Consider the following 18,904-nt stretch of genomic DNA (forward strand, 5'->3'; position numbering starts at 1 on the left):
TATTGATTAAACTGTGAAAAAATCTAGAATTTGTGGCTTCAAAGTTGCATCTGCTGTATTCATAAGTTTCACAGCAGTTTGTATTTGATGTAATTCATTACATTTTTGTATTCTAATTTTTTGTTGTGCTTTATATTATTTTGTTTATCTTTATAAATTTTATTTATTTTAATTTAATTTTTATTGTTACATGTTTATGTCTCGTCATATCGTATTTTTGTGATGGACATTCGTATAGTTTGTGTCCTTAGGCATACCTGTTACCTAATTACTATTCTCTAATCAGATCTTAGCTCAGGCCCACCAGCATATGGGTCTTTTCTCTTTGGTGCCCATGTTGCATTAAAGCCATTTCATTAAGTGTGGTTCCCACTAGGACGCGCAACGCAAGCGAGTTGACCAATGACAAGCCACTGTTCAAAATAATCCGCCGCTTGTGATTGGTCAAATCACTTACGTTGCTAGTAGGAACCAAGATTTAATCTTATATTTTCATAATCTTATTAGAGTAAAATGTATAAAGTTACAAATAAGTTTCAAATGTTTTTAGGCCTATATTTTATTTAATACAAAATTCAGCTATATACATATAAAAAAAACTTAAATACAGGTATACAAGTGTTTAAAAAACAGCAGCCTCTTTTTTAAACAAATAATTTAACCATTCTTAAATCTGTTGCATTTTGGAACTGGGCGATCGCAAAAAAAACCCCAATAATATTCCGGTTGTTTCAATCAACGTCAAAACAAATCATCCCCAACCAACCCACTGCAGCACTCCAGGCAATTATTACTTAAGTACTGTAAACTTCACTAAGTGTAAATCTACTAAAACATAATTGTCGTATTCGATTGGAAACTTTCGCTGTCAACTTAAAGATAGTACTTTTTGTATTCGAATGGTAAATTTTAAACGGATTGTGCTCAACAGAAAATCATTCGAACGTTAACAACGAAATCTTTTTTGTCAAGAACAATCTAATACTCAAAATACTCCGTTAAGTACTCAACGGTAAAACTCCCAATCGAATACGACAATTGGTCGATATATTATAATGAAAGTGTTATATTGACCGAGTGAATAAAAATATAATTATAGTTTTGTTCAATCTATAGTAATTTTTACTAAACTGAAATTAACATTGGAATGAAAACAGAGGATTACAATGTACAGTTGTTACTGTATCTCCTTCCTGAATAACTATAAACCTATTGCAAAAAACAACAAAAGAACACTACTAAAGAAACGTCTAATTTTAAACTGTAAGAATTCATGAAAACAGCATTTACAACAGTTTGGAATATCAAATACTTAACACAGCCAGGAATAATTCACACACTAAAAAAACCTTAAATTAATTTACCCATTAGGTCAGATGACTATAGTATTAAATATAACCTGAAATTACCATTGGGAATGCTTATTTGGATGACTGTAATTCATTCATTAATTTAATTTCGGGGAAAAATATATAAAAAAAACATCAAAATAAAATGATGCATTCCACTCAATTTACATATTCGAACCAAAAAAATATATTTCCCACAATTAAATAATTTAAATGTGTATATAAATACAAGAACGCGATTGGTCGAAATGTCGTCACATGACTACCGATCCAAGGATCGAAACGTTATAATGCCCTTGAACGCAGTCAGAAATAATTCATTAAAGTGTTATATTGACCGAGTGAACATAATTATAATCTCTAAACATTCCTCAAATGTTATACTGTATTACTCCAAGCAGGAAATATATGTATAATAATCACAATAATAGGAATCCGTTTTTTTTACTGCAAAACATGCTTATTGAGAAATAAAATGTTTTAACTTACTCTTCCTAGATCTAGGCAATACAATTATAACTTGAAGCACATAAACAATATGCTAATTCAAACCCTTTACCTTTTATAACTGTTTTCTTCATATATAAAAATAAAATTGCTATTTTACAGTGCTTATTTACATACTATTAAAGAGTAAAATCTCAATAATAAAAATTTGCATAAAAATATAAATCCCACTTATCACCTTATTATTTACATCTTTATTATGAATGAAAAAAGATAACACACTAAACATTGTGGCATCAGACATTAAGTTCAGTTCCAATGTTTTTTAAGTTTCTGTGTTTCGATAAAAAGATGTAACAGTTGCAATTTAAACAAATTACATACAGGTTTTTCAAGTTGATATAATTCAACCTCTCTTTAAATTTACATTAAATAACACTACAAGCATAAAGCTCTGTCTACACTATCAAACTTTATGTGAAAAAAATGTGATGTGCCCATATATGGACATGATGTGTCATATCACTACCATATTTGGGCATATCACTACCATATTTGGGTACATTACACTTGGTTTGATAGTGTGGACAGAGCTTTAAACAGGTGAAGCAGATAATTCTGCGAATTGTTCTTCCTCTACTAAAGGTTGTTGCGTTGTGCTCTCCGTCGCTGACGACACCGATCCAGTCCTTGAATCCTCTTCCGATGCTAATGATGCTTTTCTTAGTACTTGCTGATGATTTTCCATAAGTTGCAATGATGCATCAATCCATTCTAGATTCTCTGTCACATGACATGCGTTCTTTGTTACAAGGACTAAGTGGTTGACAGACAACATCAAGGCTGCTGATCTGCAAGTGTTCAAAGGTATAATAATAGTTCATAATAGTGCATATAGCTACTGAATGGGATTGTTGCAAAACAAGTGTGTAATGAAATCAATAAAACAATAAAGAAAAAGACATCAAATCGCAAAAGGCAATGTTAAAATAATAATAATATTTATAGGCTAATTATTTGGTCATCAAAGAGCAAGAGTGAGAATAGGCTAAAACCCAAAACTGCACTCACTCCATAACAATACAAACATTTTAAAATAGATACAATTTTAAATAAAGTACTTAGAATTCTTACCTTGCTTCAATCAATTTTGGATCTATTGGTGGGTACATGGAGCGAACTACATCATCCACTCTGAAAACGAAGATCGATGTTAAAGTTTACTTTAGGAGTTTATTTATCTATTTTATGTCTTTAGGCAATGTGGCCAAGGATTACCAATAGTAATTTAATCACTGTCCTATCAGATAGGTGGTAATCCCCCTGATACAGGGGCTATTTTGTGTTAATTCCAGGGAAGAGGTTATTGCCAGTTTTATTATGGAAACTATAATTACTGTATTACTATAAAAATTGATTGATTTCAGGGTAGAACAAATCTTAAAATGATTTATTATGCTCAATAAAGCACTTACCTTGGGCTTATTCTCTTTGCTACAGCAACTATTTCACCTAAACAATCGGGTGATTTTAATGGTTGTTTACTTCCCATTGTCATAGCAACTAATTTTTCTGTTAGTAGATGGCAAGTTTTTAAAATCTCAATCGCATGTGGAATTAGGCCTCTGAAAAGAACAAACAAATAATTCCAGGTAGATTTAAATAAAAAAGTGTTTTACAGTACTGAAAAATAATAAAATGTCATAAATGACAACATATAACTTTACAGATGTATTGTCCCCCGAAAACATGAAAATGAAGATTAATAAAATCAGACTTTTAATAGGACATTTTGCAGTTTTAATAAAGTTATTCACTTCTGTAGAAAAACTTATAAAAAGACAGCATTTAAAAAAAAAAATTTTTTTTTCAGGTAAATAATTTGTTTTTTAAATCCAGTTTTGGTCAAAGCGAAACTATTATGTGACATTAAAATGGCATATTCACAAATAATTTGAAAAAAAAAATTTAGGGGGACAAAATATCTTTAAGTTATAAATTACAGGATCTGTATTTAGACCAGTTTATTCTAATTTAATTTTACTCCACTTATCCATATTTAGAATATAAATTCCCATTTAATGTTTACATACTAGATTATTTTCATTGCTTTATAAAAATATGGAAAAAAGGCAAAATAATCAATAAAAAACGTACGAGGCATCATCAACATACTCTTCATCTAAGTCAGGTAAGTTTACTCTACTAAAGCAGACATCATTTAGTTCAACTTCATAATCTTCAGGCAGCTCTGCATGGTGTACAAGCGTCACATTTTGCCTGAGAAGTAACAAACAACATACAAAGTTACTTTCAGAATGTAAGAAAACAGCATAAAAAAGGAAATAAATTAAGTATGTGCTAATTAATGGACAATTACGAGGGTGTCCATCCAGCCCGAAGATGATCATTAGAGACCCTCACAAAAATACAATATGAAATGATCATTTATTTGACTACAAATGTTTAGAAAAAGTTAGTGAAAACTGACTTTAAACATGCTTAAAGTAAAGATGATTTAAGATATTCTAAAAATAACATTTGTTACCTTTGCGTGGACACAGTCTCTTTCAGCGTTAAGTCCAACATACGGCAATATCTATGTTTACATATTAGGACTAGCCCAACGAAGGACATGATGAAAACAAATGCTAGCACACCGATTGCAACCGCAACAACAGGATCCATGATCACGCATTCAAAGGGGATTTACTACGCGAGGACTGTACTATTATTGTACAGTATTTTAATTATTCTTTATTGTTTCTATCGAATCTGAAAAAAAAATATACAAAATACATTAATTTAATGACTGTGTTGTTTAGTTGTGAAAAGAAATATTAGTGTTTTCTGGTATGTCTTAATTTTCAGAACATTATGTAGTACCAAACAAAATAGGCCGATTTAACTAGGTCACTGGTGGTATCCCCATGGAGTATGGTATCACTCAGTGGTATGGGGATTGGCACATAGGGAGGGTCTTTAGCCTAGGCTCTCAACCTCCTGGACACCACCACCATCCATACATACTTAGCCTAGCTTACATAAACTAAACAGAAAACGTTTTTACTTTAAATTACTAATAAGAAAAGTAAGTTTCATCTAAGCCTACTCCCTCACCTTCTATCGATTTGAAAGAATACCACACTTAACCATTTACATTTTCAATCATAATATTTAACTCATCAAGTGCTGTAAACAACTTGTAAACATAGAAAACATGATAAGATTTTCAGTAGGCCCAACGTCTATCTGTACCCATACGTACCCATCATCAATACGGTATACATCCGGTAGTAGAGTTGACTAAACTGGAGCTAAACTGTATCCAATGAGAAGGCTTCTCTGTATCACGTGTTGATGAACTCCTCCTATTTTTTAACAATTGGTAAGTCTATGACGTAATCGCAATGGAATCGAAGAGTTTTGTCTGTTATTTTTATTGAGCCAGGAGGCGCAATCATAGAAAAATAGCATAATCATTAACATTACTTACTTACAGCGATCATATCGAATTGATTTTTCCAGAAAATTAAAGTTATACCCCTTTTACACCGCCAGTAAAAATGCGGAGTTGATCCGGAATTGTATAACCCGAGTCGTACCCGGGACGCAAAAAAAACTCTTATCCACGGTGTCACATAAGATAACTCTCTCAAATCAAAAACTTCTTGTTGATGGTGGACAGTTAGGCTATGAGGCCTAATTAATTTGTTTTGTTTTACTGTAAAAGGTTTACAGAGAGATTAATTAACATTCTGTCTAATTATTTTGATGGGAACTTATAAATAGAATTTTAAAAAGTGGTAATTAAAATACGAGATTTTGAACAATGGTTGGATATAAATAGGGCCCAAAATTCTTTACACTAATTAGGATTTTCCTTACTGAAATGATTATTAGATATCGGTTATATTATTCAAACCGACAAAAGTAGATTTCTGTAAAGTGTTATGATTTACAATAGAGAAATGAAAACTGTCGGGCTTATATGCAATTAAATAAATGTTTTTTTTTGTTGTTGCACAAAACGTTTCTGATAAATATTGTTTTATAATAAGTTTAAAAGTTCCATAAACAAGAATGCAACATTCATATTAAAGAATTTAAAATAAATATTAAAACACACATAATTAACGTTTATTATTGTAAATTATTTATTTTTGTATTCGGGCCAATTATCTATGTATAGTAAATGTTCTAGGAAACGTTCATAAGAAAGAAAGAACAAGTTAGGCCTACTTAATGTGAAACAGTTTAATTAAGTAATGTAATAATTTGCTGGTGGTGGTTTTTTTATGCCTGAGTATATATTATCATGGCGCCGGTTGCGCGCGCAGATACGTAATAAATCAGCGTACTCAGTCTCCCACGTTTTTAGTCTTCTTCATACCATAATTCAGTGGCGGAAAATACGGCCTCCCATTGGCACACAAATAAGTGACAGTAAGAAACTTTACTTTGTTCTTAAAGCGCTTTTTATCAAATAGTTTACATTAAAAAAATGCAAAGATTGTATAGCGCCCGCTATACAATCTTGGATAAAAGTACATACGGGCCTGTAAAGTGACGTCAGATTATTTCACCGGTATCATCCGCCATGCTACACGCTGTAAGGAAAAGTTTTTCGGCTCTAAAGGCTGCTCAGCCATCTTTGAGTAGTGTAATTACAGCTCAAAAATCATCATCATTAGTTCCTGCAGTTGCTTGTTCAAGTAATTATGTGTTTTTTGGTGTAAATTTATGTTTTTTTGCAGATTTATTTAGGCCGGTTCGGTTTCCATTTTTTGCAGATAGAGGAGGAGAGCACCGCCACCGGTGGCAGGCTATGCAACGGATGATGGAATTTGTGCGGTTCTTTTTAGGAGAAGAAACACCTACAGTACATGGCCTAGCCTAAGCCTACATTATAATTATATTATTGTTCATTATTGACGTCAATTTATTATTGCAACCATTAAATGTATACATTCCTAATTGATAAATAATTGTGTTTTTAATGTGTAGGCCTATTATAAATAATTATAAAATTAAAAAAAATAAAACAAAAAAGTTTTTAAATAAAAAAAAAAAAGTCACAGCATTTTGTGTGACTTCTTATTGTATTTTGTTGTACATGCCATGCCACAAACTTAAAACAGTAGTGAAGAAGTTGTCTGCATAATTTTGAAATCCAAATATAGGTCTATCTATTTTCTTACTGTATTACCTCCTATTCTAAATAATATTAATAAGCCTAGGCCTACCTCCTTATAAATGAACTGAACCCTCTAAATACCTAAAATATGATGCTAGTAAAGCAATTTATACACGATGTCGTAAAACCTTCAGTTTAGTAGGTAGGCCTAGAGAGCAGAGACCCACATACACATGCCATGATAATTAATATTTTTTTTAGGATTCTTTCATTCACTCTTTGTGGTATTTTCCCACAGAACGGCAATATGCTGCAGATGCCAAGGCAGCAGCAGCAGCACAACCTGTAGGTAAAATTGTATCTGTTATTGGTGCTGTAGTAGATGTCCAGTTTGAAGATGCTTTACCACCAATCCTTAATGCATTGGAGGTGCAAGGAAGGACCACAAGACTGGTTCTTGAGGTTTCACAGCATTTAGGTATGGTTCTACTAACTGCTGAAAATTATATTGATCTGTAATTTTGTACAATGGATGCTCCAATGTTGAATTAAACTCTGTCTATACTATCAAACTAGTTTTACCAAAAAAAATGTTATGTGTCCAAATATGGTAGTGATATGACATCATCATGTCGATATATGGGCACATCACATTGTTTTTGTCAGATAAATTTAGGCAAGGCTTTAAACATGAACAATTAATTCCTTCAAAAGTATGTCTTCAGCTTTTCAAGTGGAATGGACTAAATGTATAATGTAGCTCTTGTCCTACAGGACTAAAAGAAATCAACTGAAGTAGCTTCCATAGAAATGAATACCCCATTATACTATTTTGAATTGTTGTGGATGATCTTTATGTAACTATTCTTACAGGTGAAAGCACAGTGCGGACAATTGCTATGGATGGTACAGAGGGGCTTGTACGTGGACAGCAATGTGTAGATACCGGATCACCAATCAGTATCCCAGTAGGGCCAGAGACACTTGGCAGGATCATCAATGTTATAGGTGAACCAATTGATGAAAGAGGCCCAATCCCAACAGAAAGGTTAGTACCGTATATCCTCTGGTATAACCCCACTTCAGGTCTAATCCCACCCCCTACTTTACTTCTGATTTCACAAACCGGCATATCCCCGGGTATAGTACCAGTATTGAATTTTAGTCTATATGTAGGCCTCTCTCCAGTCAGTTCAGATGAGTATTTCATGTAAATTCCTTTGTGTTAGCCCCTGAAATAAAGATAATAATAATAGAAAGAAAGATTTCCTTCCTTCCTTGGTCTACACTACCGAAGTTTATGTGACAAAAAAAATGTGATGTGCCCATATAAGGACATGATGACGTCATTTCACTAGCATATTTGGGCACATCACAAACTAGTTTGATAGTGTAGACCGAGCTTAATATTGATAACATTGTTTTGACAGGCGAGCAGCTATCCATGCAGAAGCACCAGAATTTATAGAAATGAATGTAGAACAAGAAATTCTAGAAACTGGAATCAAAGTTGTAGATCTACTTGCTCCATATGCCAAGGGTGGTAAGATTGGTAAGTCTACTACAGTCCCATTGAATCAGTTTACATATTACTAATTATTATTTGTTTTTTTAAGGTTTGCATGGTGAAATCAAATGTTGATATAAAGTTTGCGGTACACCACGTATATATAGTTCTGAAAAGAACTGTTGAGTTTCTTGACATTTCGATCAATATACTTTGATCATTCTCATTCCAGATGAAGAATATTGATCAGAACTTCAAGAAACTCAATAATTCTTTTCAGAACTATATATATGTGGAGTACTGTAAACTTTATATCGACAAGTTTTTTGTTGACAGCATTTGTTCTATTTCTTACTTTTGTTGGCAGGTCTATTTGGTGGAGCTGGTGTAGGAAAAACTGTATTAATTATGGAACTGATCAATAACATTGCCAAAGCTCACGGTGGTTACTCGGTCTTTGCCGGTGTCGGAGAAAGAACACGTGAAGGAAACGATCTTTACCATGAAATGATTGAAGGTGGGGTCATTGACCTTAAAGGAAACAAATCAAAGGTAAGAATAATTACAATAGAAATAGGGAAAGTAAAGAATTTTAGGTCACTTTTCAAAGCTGTTGATAATGTGTTAATTTTCTAGATCTTTATATATTTGCTTCTATAGGTAGCCCTTGTATATGGTCAGATGTGTAAGTCTTTATATATTTTCTTCTATAGGTAGCCCTTGTATATGGTCAGATGTGTAAGTCTTTATATATTTTCTTCTATAGGTAGCCCTTGTATATGGTCAGATGTGTAAGTCTTTATATATTTTCTTCTATAGGTAGCCCTTGTATATGGTCAGATGTGTAAGTCTTTATATATTTTCTTCTATAGGTAGCCCTTGTATATGGTCAGATGTGTAAGTCTTTATATATTTTCTTCTATAGGTAGCCCTTGTATATGGTGAGATGTGTAAGTCTTTATATATTTTCTTCTATAGGTAGCCCTTGTATATGGTCAGATGTGTAAGTCTTTATATATTTTCTTCTATAGGTAGCCCTTGTATATGGTCAGATGTGTAAGTCTTTATATATTTTCTTCTATAGGTAGCCCTTGTATATGGTCAGATGTGTAAGTCTTTATATATTTTCTTCTATAGGTAGCCCTTGTATATGGTCAGATGAATGAGCCTCCTGGTGCCCGTGCTCGTGTTGCTCTAACTGGTTTGACGGTCGCAGAATATTTCCGTGATCAAGAGGGACAGGATGTACTGCTCTTCATTGATAACATTTTTAGGTTCACACAAGCTGGTTCAGAAGTGTCTGCCTTGCTGGGTCGTATCCCATCGGCTGTAGGTTATCAACCAACACTGGCTACTGATATGGGTACTATGCAGGAGAGGATTACTACCACTACCAAGGGATCAATTACATCTGTACAGGTATGCTATATCTTGTAGGCTCCTCACTTATTTCCATCTCCACCTCCTGATTTTTATTTATTTATTTTCATAAAAATGAGGTTGTTGAAACTGTATGTGAAACCCCCTATTTGACAACGAACAAAGCCAACATCTACACGAGGTCAATTGACCAATGGGACACTTTGTTGTGTCCCTAAAATGTCACCTAATTTGGGTCCAATACTGTATTGTTTTAATCCCCCTGTTTTTACATAACCAACAGAGAAATAAAAATCATATTAAATAATTTTTAGTTACAGGGAAAATGGCAAAATCAGCACTGTGGTCATGTTACAAGAGTTGTCAAAACAATATAGATTATCTGATAACACTCCTAGAAAGTAGGAAGCCTTTTGCCATTTTCCCCCTGACTGTTTAATGACATTGATGTTTTTATTTGTTAGGCTATCTATGTACCTGCTGATGATTTGACTGATCCAGCCCCAGCCACAACCTTTGCTCATTTGGATGCTACCACTGTCTTGTCCCGTGGTATTGCTGAGTTGGGTATCTACCCTGCTGTAGATCCCCTTGATTCCTCATCACGTATCATGGATCCATTCATTGTTGGAGATGAACATTACAACATTGCTCGTGGTGTGCAAAAGATCCTTCAGGTATGCAAATATCAAATTAACATAAAGCTCTGTCTACACTATCAAACTTTATGTGACAAAAAATTGTGATGTGCCCATATATGGACATGATGATGTCATACCACTACCATATTTGGACAATCACACTTTTTTTGTCAAATTAGTTTGAAAGTGTAACAAAAAATACACAAAGAACTCGTTTTCCTCGACCTTTAAAAATAATGTTAGTATAAGAAACCATTTACAGCTATTACATAAAACATTTCATTGTTAAAATATAAAATTCTGATTTACAAAATACTTAAAAAAATACTATACATTAAAATCAATAGCATATAAATTATAATTCAGATTGCAACATCCACTCTTGCAATGTACAAAAAACACCATTTATGTGTATTTTGCTATTCACTGTTGAATTAACATAAAGCTCTGTCTACAATATCAAACTGTATGTTAACAAAAAATGTGATGTGCTCATATATAGACATGATGTCATATCACTACCGTATTTGGGCATATCATTACCATATGCATCACACTTTTTTGTCAAACTAGTTTGATAGTGTAGACAGTATAACTATCACACACATGTTTTATTTTGAGTACTTACTGTCAACATTTGTTTGTTTCAGGACCATCGCTCACTGCAGGATATCATTGCTATTCTGGGTATGGATGAATTGTCAGAAGAGGATAAACTAACTGTATCCCGTGCACGTAAGATCCAACGATTCCTCTCGCAGCCCTTCCAAGTTGCCGAAGTTTTCATCGGAACGCCTGGCAAACTTGTGCCACTTTCAGAGACCATAGTTGGATTTAACAAGATTCTTAAAGGTATTTTTACGATATTTATAGATGTATCTGTATTGACAAACAGTTGTATCCACACTAGGTGTATGATATTTAATAACCATTCATAGTTTTTTAGTAGTTTTACAAAACTAGATATATTGTCCCCTTTTTTAAAAATGTTTTTGTTGAATATGCCATTTAATGTCACATAATAGTTATTCACTTTGACCAAAAATTGGATCTTAAAAAAAATGATTTACCTGAAAAAAATGTTAACGCAAAAAATATTCAAATTGACTGGAAGTCAATGGGTTTTTGGTTGAATTTAAACGTTTATTTTGTCTTTTTATAAGTGACAACATTTTGTTATATTTTTATTTCTATGGAAGTGAAAAAACGGTGAAATTGCCTTCAAACTCTTTTTTTTTTAATTAATCTTCATCTTTCATGTTTTTGGGGGACAATACATCTTTAAGCATCAGCAACTAAATGCTATATAAACTTTGTGTTTTGACAGGTGAGATGGATCAGTACCCAGATGTTGCATTTCACATGGTTGGAAACATTGAAGAAGTTGTAGCCAAGGCTGATGCTCTAGCCGAAGAACTTGCTTAAGTACCTACTTAGTTCTGACGACGATCCAGTGTTATCAAAATACACACAACTCAACATGTGGCTATACACAAATAGGTTTAATGCAGCCTCTTTTCTTAAGTGTTTTTATTACACCTTTTGTTGCTGTGATCGCCTGAAAATGTGTTATTGTAGATTCAAAGATTTATATAATGTAAGGTAGTCAAAATCACAACAGGAGAACCAGTGCATCATTGCAATAATGCAACATTTCAATGTTTAAAATCAATAATATTATAAAAATTAAAAATAAATATAACAATTAATAATTAATTGAAAGAATTCCTTTAACAGGACTAGAATTAAAATTGTTGTCCGGGAAAAAATGTATTTTGTGTGGATTGTTTTGTTGGAAAGTTTGAATGAACTCTTGTCGTATTGACAAAACCGCTGCAAGAAGTCTCTGCGAGTCTACTAATAGAATTGAAAATATTTGTCCATAAAGCAAGCCTATATTTACCTATAGTGTATCAACTTATCACATTTACTCAGTTAAATATAACTGGGAACCTCGGTAAGCTCTGTTTACACTATTAAAGTAGTTTGACAACAAAAGTGTGGTACGCCCAAGTATGCTAGTGATTTGCCCAAAATGGTAGTGATATGACATCATGATGTCCATATATGGGCACATCACATTTTTTATCACATAAAGTTTGATGGTGTAGAGAGAGTTTTGGAAGCAAAAGCTTGTCTCACGAGTGCATGCCCCTACAGAGTTGTATTCCAGAAAGCACATTAAATACATTCGTGACAATTGAACTTTATACAAACATATTTTAGTAAAGTCAAGAACAGATGGTATTACTTCCCATTAAAGTAGGTTACATAAGCACAGAATATCAATACATGACAAACATTTCACACTTAACCAAAAAAATCGCCAATTTATTATTCATAGTTATCAACAAAACGTATTTACATGACTTCATAAAGACAGATATTTTAAAATACCTAGAGATACAATTTGAACCAGGTGACGTCTGCACTGTATACAGACTGAAGCGCGAATGAGAATGTTGACTTGATTGGACAATGTATATACACGTGACCACCGATACGCAATATTATTCAAGTTCGTCACCGCCGATGGAAGCGTAGTAAAGGCTACGTTGTAAGACCATACTGTATAGCTCCATGGTAAGACGATTGGTTCAATATGGACTGGACTTCATTCTCATCGCTTATTCTTTTTATCAGTACAGCATCATCATGTAAGTTTTTAATTAACTTTATCTAATGTTACGTATAGCTGGACACCTTATGAATATTCATGTTGTTTTGGTCCACAACTACAATTACCTGAAGTGTGCATTTTAGGGCTTTCTTTTCTATAGTTTTTTCCCTTTCTTTGTTTTTACTTCTTTCATCTATTTTGCTCTCACATTCTTTTGATTCTTGTTTTGCACCACAAGATGCTGTTGTTGTCTTCTGAACCCTTGCCTTCTTATCTGCTTCAATTTCTAGTAAAACCTGCTGCCTTTCCTACAACAAATGCAAGCTAAGTATTAATAATACAAACAAAGTCCTAATTGTATTCTTCAAAATGCATTTAAAGAATAAACTGATGGTTTCTGGTTCACCTTATTGTTGCCCTTGTAAAACTCTGTCTACACTATCAAACTAGTTTGACAAAAAAAGTGTAATATGCCCAAATATGGTAGTGATATGACATGTCTATATGAGCACATCACATTGTGTTGTTTGATAGTGTAGACAGAGCTTAATGTACGAAAAGAAATATCGCTGAGACAGAGAGGTCTGGAGTAGAGGATGGGGAAATTTTGAGTTGAAGGAACGTGAAAAGTATTTTCAAGAAGTCTGTGTTTTAATCTATTTCTTTTTTAGCGTATCTGTCACTAAGGAGGTCAATATTTACTGATTCCACATCAGAAACACTTAAATACTCGGTAGATGGTGATGACAACGATGCGTGCTACACCTCCACAAGTAAGACACTATTATAGCAAGTGCCTATAATTTCAGCTCCGACTGCCAATTTGCATAATCATTTTATTTGTTTTTGTCTTGTGTGGGTTCGTCCCATTTATTATGATACTCTGTTACAAATGTGTAGATTTATATTTTTTTTTAACATATTCATTTTATAATACAAACAAAAATCTATAACGTCTTATTTTATTAGCTGTATCGATTTGATACGCACGCTTTACTTACATAAAAAAACAAAATTGTATAAAAAAAAATGTATTATTTTCATTGAATATTTTAATTGTGTTTGTAAGGCAATGGATTCGAGGAGTGGCTTATGGTTGATCTTGATCAGGAATTCAGAGTTTCCCTCGTTACTTTCATCAATAAAGTACAACACGGTCAGTAGTACTTTTTAATGTAATTTAAATGTTACAATACTCCATAGGCTATGTCATCAAGGTCTAATTCATTGTTGAATCTGTATTTGATTTTGCTTACCATCATCCGACATCACGATGGACGTTGTCTTAAGTAAACTAGTTTGACAAAAAAAGTGTGATGTGCCCAAATATGGTTGTGATATGCCCAAATATGGTAGTGATATGACACCATCATGTCCATATACGGGACACATCGATTTTTTTGTCACATAAAGAACACTTTCGATTCACGCTAATACATTCGCCTAGTGGAAAGCCGACTTGGGTCATAAAGCGTGGTTCCCACTAGCGACGCAACGCAAGGACGTAACGCAACGCAAGTGAATTGACCAATCACAAGCGATGGCTTATTCGCTTGTGATTGCTAACTGTCTATAACTTTGCTTGTCATTGGTTAAAACGCTTGCGTTGCGTTTACGTCCTTGCGTTACGTTCTAGTGGGAACCAAGCTTAAGACGCAACACAAGGGCGTAAGCGCAACGCAAACGACCAATGACAAGTGGAAGTTCGAATAAACCCAGCGCTTGTGATTGGTCAAATCACTTACGTTGCGTTAACGTCCTTGTGTTGCGTCGTAGTGGGAACCACGCTTTAAATGCTACACCATATTCTACTTCTATTCTTTCAATAAAAGATTCTGACGCACATCTCATATTGGTCGACGCTGAGATACGAGTTGGAAATAACTTCGATGATTTCACGTTGAACCAAAAGTGCGGAGGCTCTGTTACAACCAGTGATGTAGCCAAGAGTGCAATCATTGACATCTATTGCAATCCACCAATCATGGGACAGTATGTTAGCTTGCAACTGAAAAGAAAACGAGAATATTTAAGTATTTGTGAAGTTCGTGTCTACAGTGAATCAGATATTGAAAAGAGTAAGCCAAATAAGGAGCTTTTGATAATAATCTCATAAATTACAATTAATCCTACTCTGACGTAATTTGTACTTTATACTAAATATATTGAGAAAACTTGCGATAAAATTTCGCAAGTAATTCTCCGGTGGGACTCGAACCTACGACCTCCAGATCACTAGCTTGTCGTTCATAGCTCTAAACCACTGAGTTTGCACTGATGGCTAGGGTTAAATTCGCGCACAAGTAACCAGCGGTTACTGCATTACTTGTTCATTTATATTATCATTAATTTATTTATTTTCCCAGCCGAATGTTACTATGAAGCAGATGGGAGTGATTATCGTGGTACGCAGACAACAACCATTGATGGACAGTTATGTGATTATTGGGATTTGAACGAATCTAACATTAATGTTACGGATTCAAATTATAACAACTCGAACAGCACCAACTCGAACATTACCGACTCCAACAGCATCAACTCAAACAGTACCGACTCCAACAGTACCGACTCCTCCAACAACACCAACTCGAATAGTCCAAGTAGTGTGACCAATAGCGATTACGTAGAATATGTTACCAATACGGAACCAAGCGACACCTACCCGAGCGTTTCCGACAATGGTGAACTGAGCACGGACAACCCGAGTGCTTACGAAGACCCGAGACCTAAAGCAGGCTCTAGTGATTATATACTGGAGGATGACGTAAGCACGAATGGTCCGAGCTTTAGTGACGCCGAACAACCGAGTACTATCAACCCGAGTATTGAACCCCCTGAATACATTTATTTAGGGGCTCCCGTCTATGTCCCCGTCTACGCTCCCGTATACGTTCCACCACCAAGCGACTATTACTACATTGATGGGCCGATTTATTTTGCCGAGAGTTCTGACGACGTTATCGAACACGAACCATCACTAGGACTGGGAGATCACAACTTTTGTAGAAATCCTGACGGAGGTGAGACGGCTTGGTGTTGGTATCAATCGGGGTCATCAAGGAGTTACTGTGGAGTGGCAGGCCCAGGAGAGGCGTGTGCAGTAGGTCAGTTACTCCTACTATCATTGTTTACACTGGTACATAAGTTGTAATGACTTACTTACTTACATACTTACTTAGTTAGTCCGGGACAAACCCGAACTTTTTTGTCACCCGTCTGTCACTTCTGTTTAATCCCGTCACCGTCACTGGTTTTTGTTATGTTTTATTACGTTTCTGTCTTGACGAAATAAATACATTGAATTAAATTAAATATGACTAGTTTCCTCCATATCTTCCTATCTGCCATTGTGACAGCCAGTTCCTCTCTCTGCATACCAGTATCCATCTCTAGTACATCAATGTATGCGAGTGCTAGTCTTCCTTGTTTTGCAAGCCCATGTCTTGGCTGCCACAGCAGAACATCTGCAATGATTTCTTTGTGATGATTTAATAGTACAGCATTTTATTCAGTATATTTATTTTGTGTCTTCGTAGTTAAATTTACTGGGCAGTTGTCACCGATAGGACTATGGCCGCTAGACCCCGTATGTAGCACATACAGAGATGTTCACTTGCTGCACAATATGGAACAATCAAGAAGATCCAAAGATGAGCTCGAAGTAAATATAAAGAATGGAAGAGGTCGTATTGTTCTTCCTGTAAAAGAAGATACAGCCAATATTTCTGGTTTGACTGTAGCCCTGCATTTCTACCCTAAACCAGACTCAAATGGACATATTGTATCAGGATATCTCAATACGGTTGAAGTGTTTTCATTGCGTCAGCCTGTAGGTAATAAGCTGGGCAACTCTACGATCGAGGTATACTATCATAGCCAATTAGTTACAAGTGCAAACGTAATCGTACCCGACACTTGGACGTTTTTAGCTTTTACTTATGAGCAAAATCGACGTTTGGTAAAACTCTGGCGGAATGGTGAAATTTCTAGCATAGGACATTTGAATACGAGTATAGAAAGTGGCTTAGAGAAGTTGGTTATAGGAGCGAATGAGGTACCCGGGATGAATGCAAAGGTTTCGTATCTGCAACTCTATAATCGTGCCTTGAGTGAAAGAGAGATGAAAGCGGCAAAGATAAATCAGACTTTCCTTAACAAACGTATGTTCTCATATTATTCTTGAAACTTGTATTAATTATAAACATTTGTTCGTACGCGTCGAAGTGTATATCTACATATTGATACAGATTAGTAGTAGGCCTAATACATTATATAGGAACGTTATTGTAGTGGACGTTTAACATACGTAAAAAATAGTCGACATTTTTATATTCGTACAACGTTTTGTTCAGAAACATTATGAGCACGTTATATATAAACGTTATATCTGGCGTTGTAAATACGTCTAAAAAACGTTGTATATCAACGTTATTGTGGAAGTTAAAAAAACGTTCCGAAAACGTTATTTTGAACGTTATTGTGGACGTTAAAAAGTCACATAAAAGGGTCGACATTTTTGTGTTTCTGCAACGTCATTGCACAACGTTTTCATGAACAAACAAATACGTAAATATAACGTTACCGAAACGGCAAATTGTTAGCTGGGTACTATAGTTCCTAATGGTAGAAAGTACAAAAAAGTTTATCAACTTCGATTTCTTACTTATCCATCCAGGTACCTATTTATTTCACCAGCCATCATCAAGGGATTGTAGCGAAGACCTCTCCCGTCTGGTAGTCGGAGTCTTTGACGTCACCAGTCAGATCAAGTGTGCTCAACGTTGCGTTAGTTGTTCACTATGTAATCGATTTGTCTTTGATTCGACAACTCGTGACTGCATTATGTATGCCTCTGGTTTAGCCAATGTACAATGTGGATATTCAATACACTACTGAAAACTACATCATATGCTCAGTTTTTAATACAGTATTTGTAAAATTTGTATATCTGAAGAACTACCGACGTATTAACTATTACTATATTATATGTATGTGTTTTTGAAATATGATTAATGCAACACTGAAATATAACAGTCATCTTTATAAATATTCTCGATATTGTAATATAATGTTGTTATGAGGTACTTTGTAAGGAAGACTCTTTACTCGCTTTGCTGTCGTAACATATATTATTTATTCAGAATATACTTGATACAATAATAATGATGCAGCTAACTAACTGACTAAGGAACAGAGGATTAGTGATGCTGGCTGTAAGGTGTGCGCTCTGTAAAGTGGCTGTAAGGTGTGCGCTCTGTAAAGTGGCTGTAAGGTGTGCGCTCTGTAAAGTGGCTGTAAGGTGTGCGCTCTGTAAAGTGGCTGTAAGGTGTGTCTGGGCTCTTCTGAAACTTGGGGGTATATCGGCTTCGGTTCATTTACATATGTCACTACGTAATCTGTGAGGGTAACGATTGGTCCTAAGTTGATCCAGGGGTGTTTAAGTGGGAGTGATTAACGGTATAATAAGGTATTTCAATGATGGATGACACTGTCAAATCTGTACTTAAATAGTGTCAATCTCTCCTGGTTTAACGATGGGATAGGTCAAATGTTAAGCTAAGTGTTTTCTTTAGGGATTCTATTATAAACTAATGGTCATTAAAAACATCTGGACAAACTCTCCTCTGGACTTTCTGGGTCAAGTTTGTGAACTCAAATACAAATACAAATACAAAGGTTGATTTCTTAATTATAAAAGTATATCATTACATTACAATATTAAACAAATGTGTAAATCAATAAAATAACTGTTCTTTAAAATTTAGAAAAAATTAAAACAAAAACTGTTTTTTTATTATGTATGTTCTACACCAGGGAAGA

The 18,904-nt window shown here is 34.5% G+C and overlaps 3 protein-coding genes across 4 annotated transcripts; 2 read left to right on the top strand and 1 right to left on the bottom strand.

Moving 5' to 3' along the window:
* Positions 1–548: 548 nt before the first annotated feature.
* Positions 549–5,062, bottom strand: LOC144839120 (transmembrane protein 98-like). Of its 2 annotated transcripts, none has more exons than XM_078694429.1 (6): positions 4,917–5,062; positions 4,345–4,571; positions 3,954–4,076; positions 3,272–3,421; positions 2,931–2,990; positions 549–2,647 (listed from the first exon to the last, which is right to left on the bottom strand). In XM_078694429.1, the coding sequence occupies exons 2-6, from the start codon at positions 4,482–4,484 to the stop codon at positions 2,392–2,394; spliced, it is 729 nt and encodes a 242-aa protein (XP_078550555.1). In that variant the 5' UTR covers positions 4,485–4,571; positions 4,917–5,062; the 3' UTR covers positions 549–2,391. The 2 variants fall into 2 exon arrangements, with proteins under 2 accessions (XP_078550555.1, XP_078550554.1); XM_078694428.1 differs by having other exon boundaries at positions 4,345–4,562; positions 4,909–5,062.
* Positions 5,063–6,351: 1,289 nt separating this feature from the next.
* On the top strand, positions 6,352–12,234 carry LOC144839406 (ATP synthase subunit beta, mitochondrial-like). The gene is made up of 9 exons (XM_078694740.1): positions 6,352–6,511; positions 7,232–7,411; positions 7,807–7,981; positions 8,364–8,485; positions 8,808–8,992; positions 9,578–9,859; positions 10,285–10,497; positions 11,112–11,313; positions 11,789–12,234. The coding sequence occupies exons 1-9, from the start codon at positions 6,397–6,399 to the stop codon at positions 11,884–11,886; spliced, it is 1,572 nt and encodes a 523-aa protein (XP_078550866.1). The 5' UTR covers positions 6,352–6,396; the 3' UTR covers positions 11,887–12,234.
* An 829-nt stretch (positions 12,235–13,063) lies between these two features.
* Positions 13,064–17,991, top strand: LOC144841330 (uncharacterized). The gene is made up of 7 exons (XM_078697629.1): positions 13,064–13,118; positions 13,753–13,854; positions 14,151–14,237; positions 14,914–15,159; positions 15,448–16,188; positions 16,621–17,244; positions 17,760–17,991. The coding sequence occupies exons 1-7, from the start codon at positions 13,064–13,066 to the stop codon at positions 17,978–17,980; spliced, it is 2,076 nt and encodes a 691-aa protein (XP_078553755.1). The 3' UTR covers positions 17,981–17,991.
* Positions 17,992–18,904: the final 913 nt, after the last annotated feature.

The sequence above is a fragment of the Antedon bifida genome, chromosome 4, assembly GCF_963402885.1.
Source record: "Antedon bifida chromosome 4, ecAntBifi1.1, whole genome shotgun sequence".
Lineage (NCBI taxonomy): Eukaryota > Metazoa > Echinodermata > Crinoidea > Comatulida > Antedonidae > Antedon > Antedon bifida.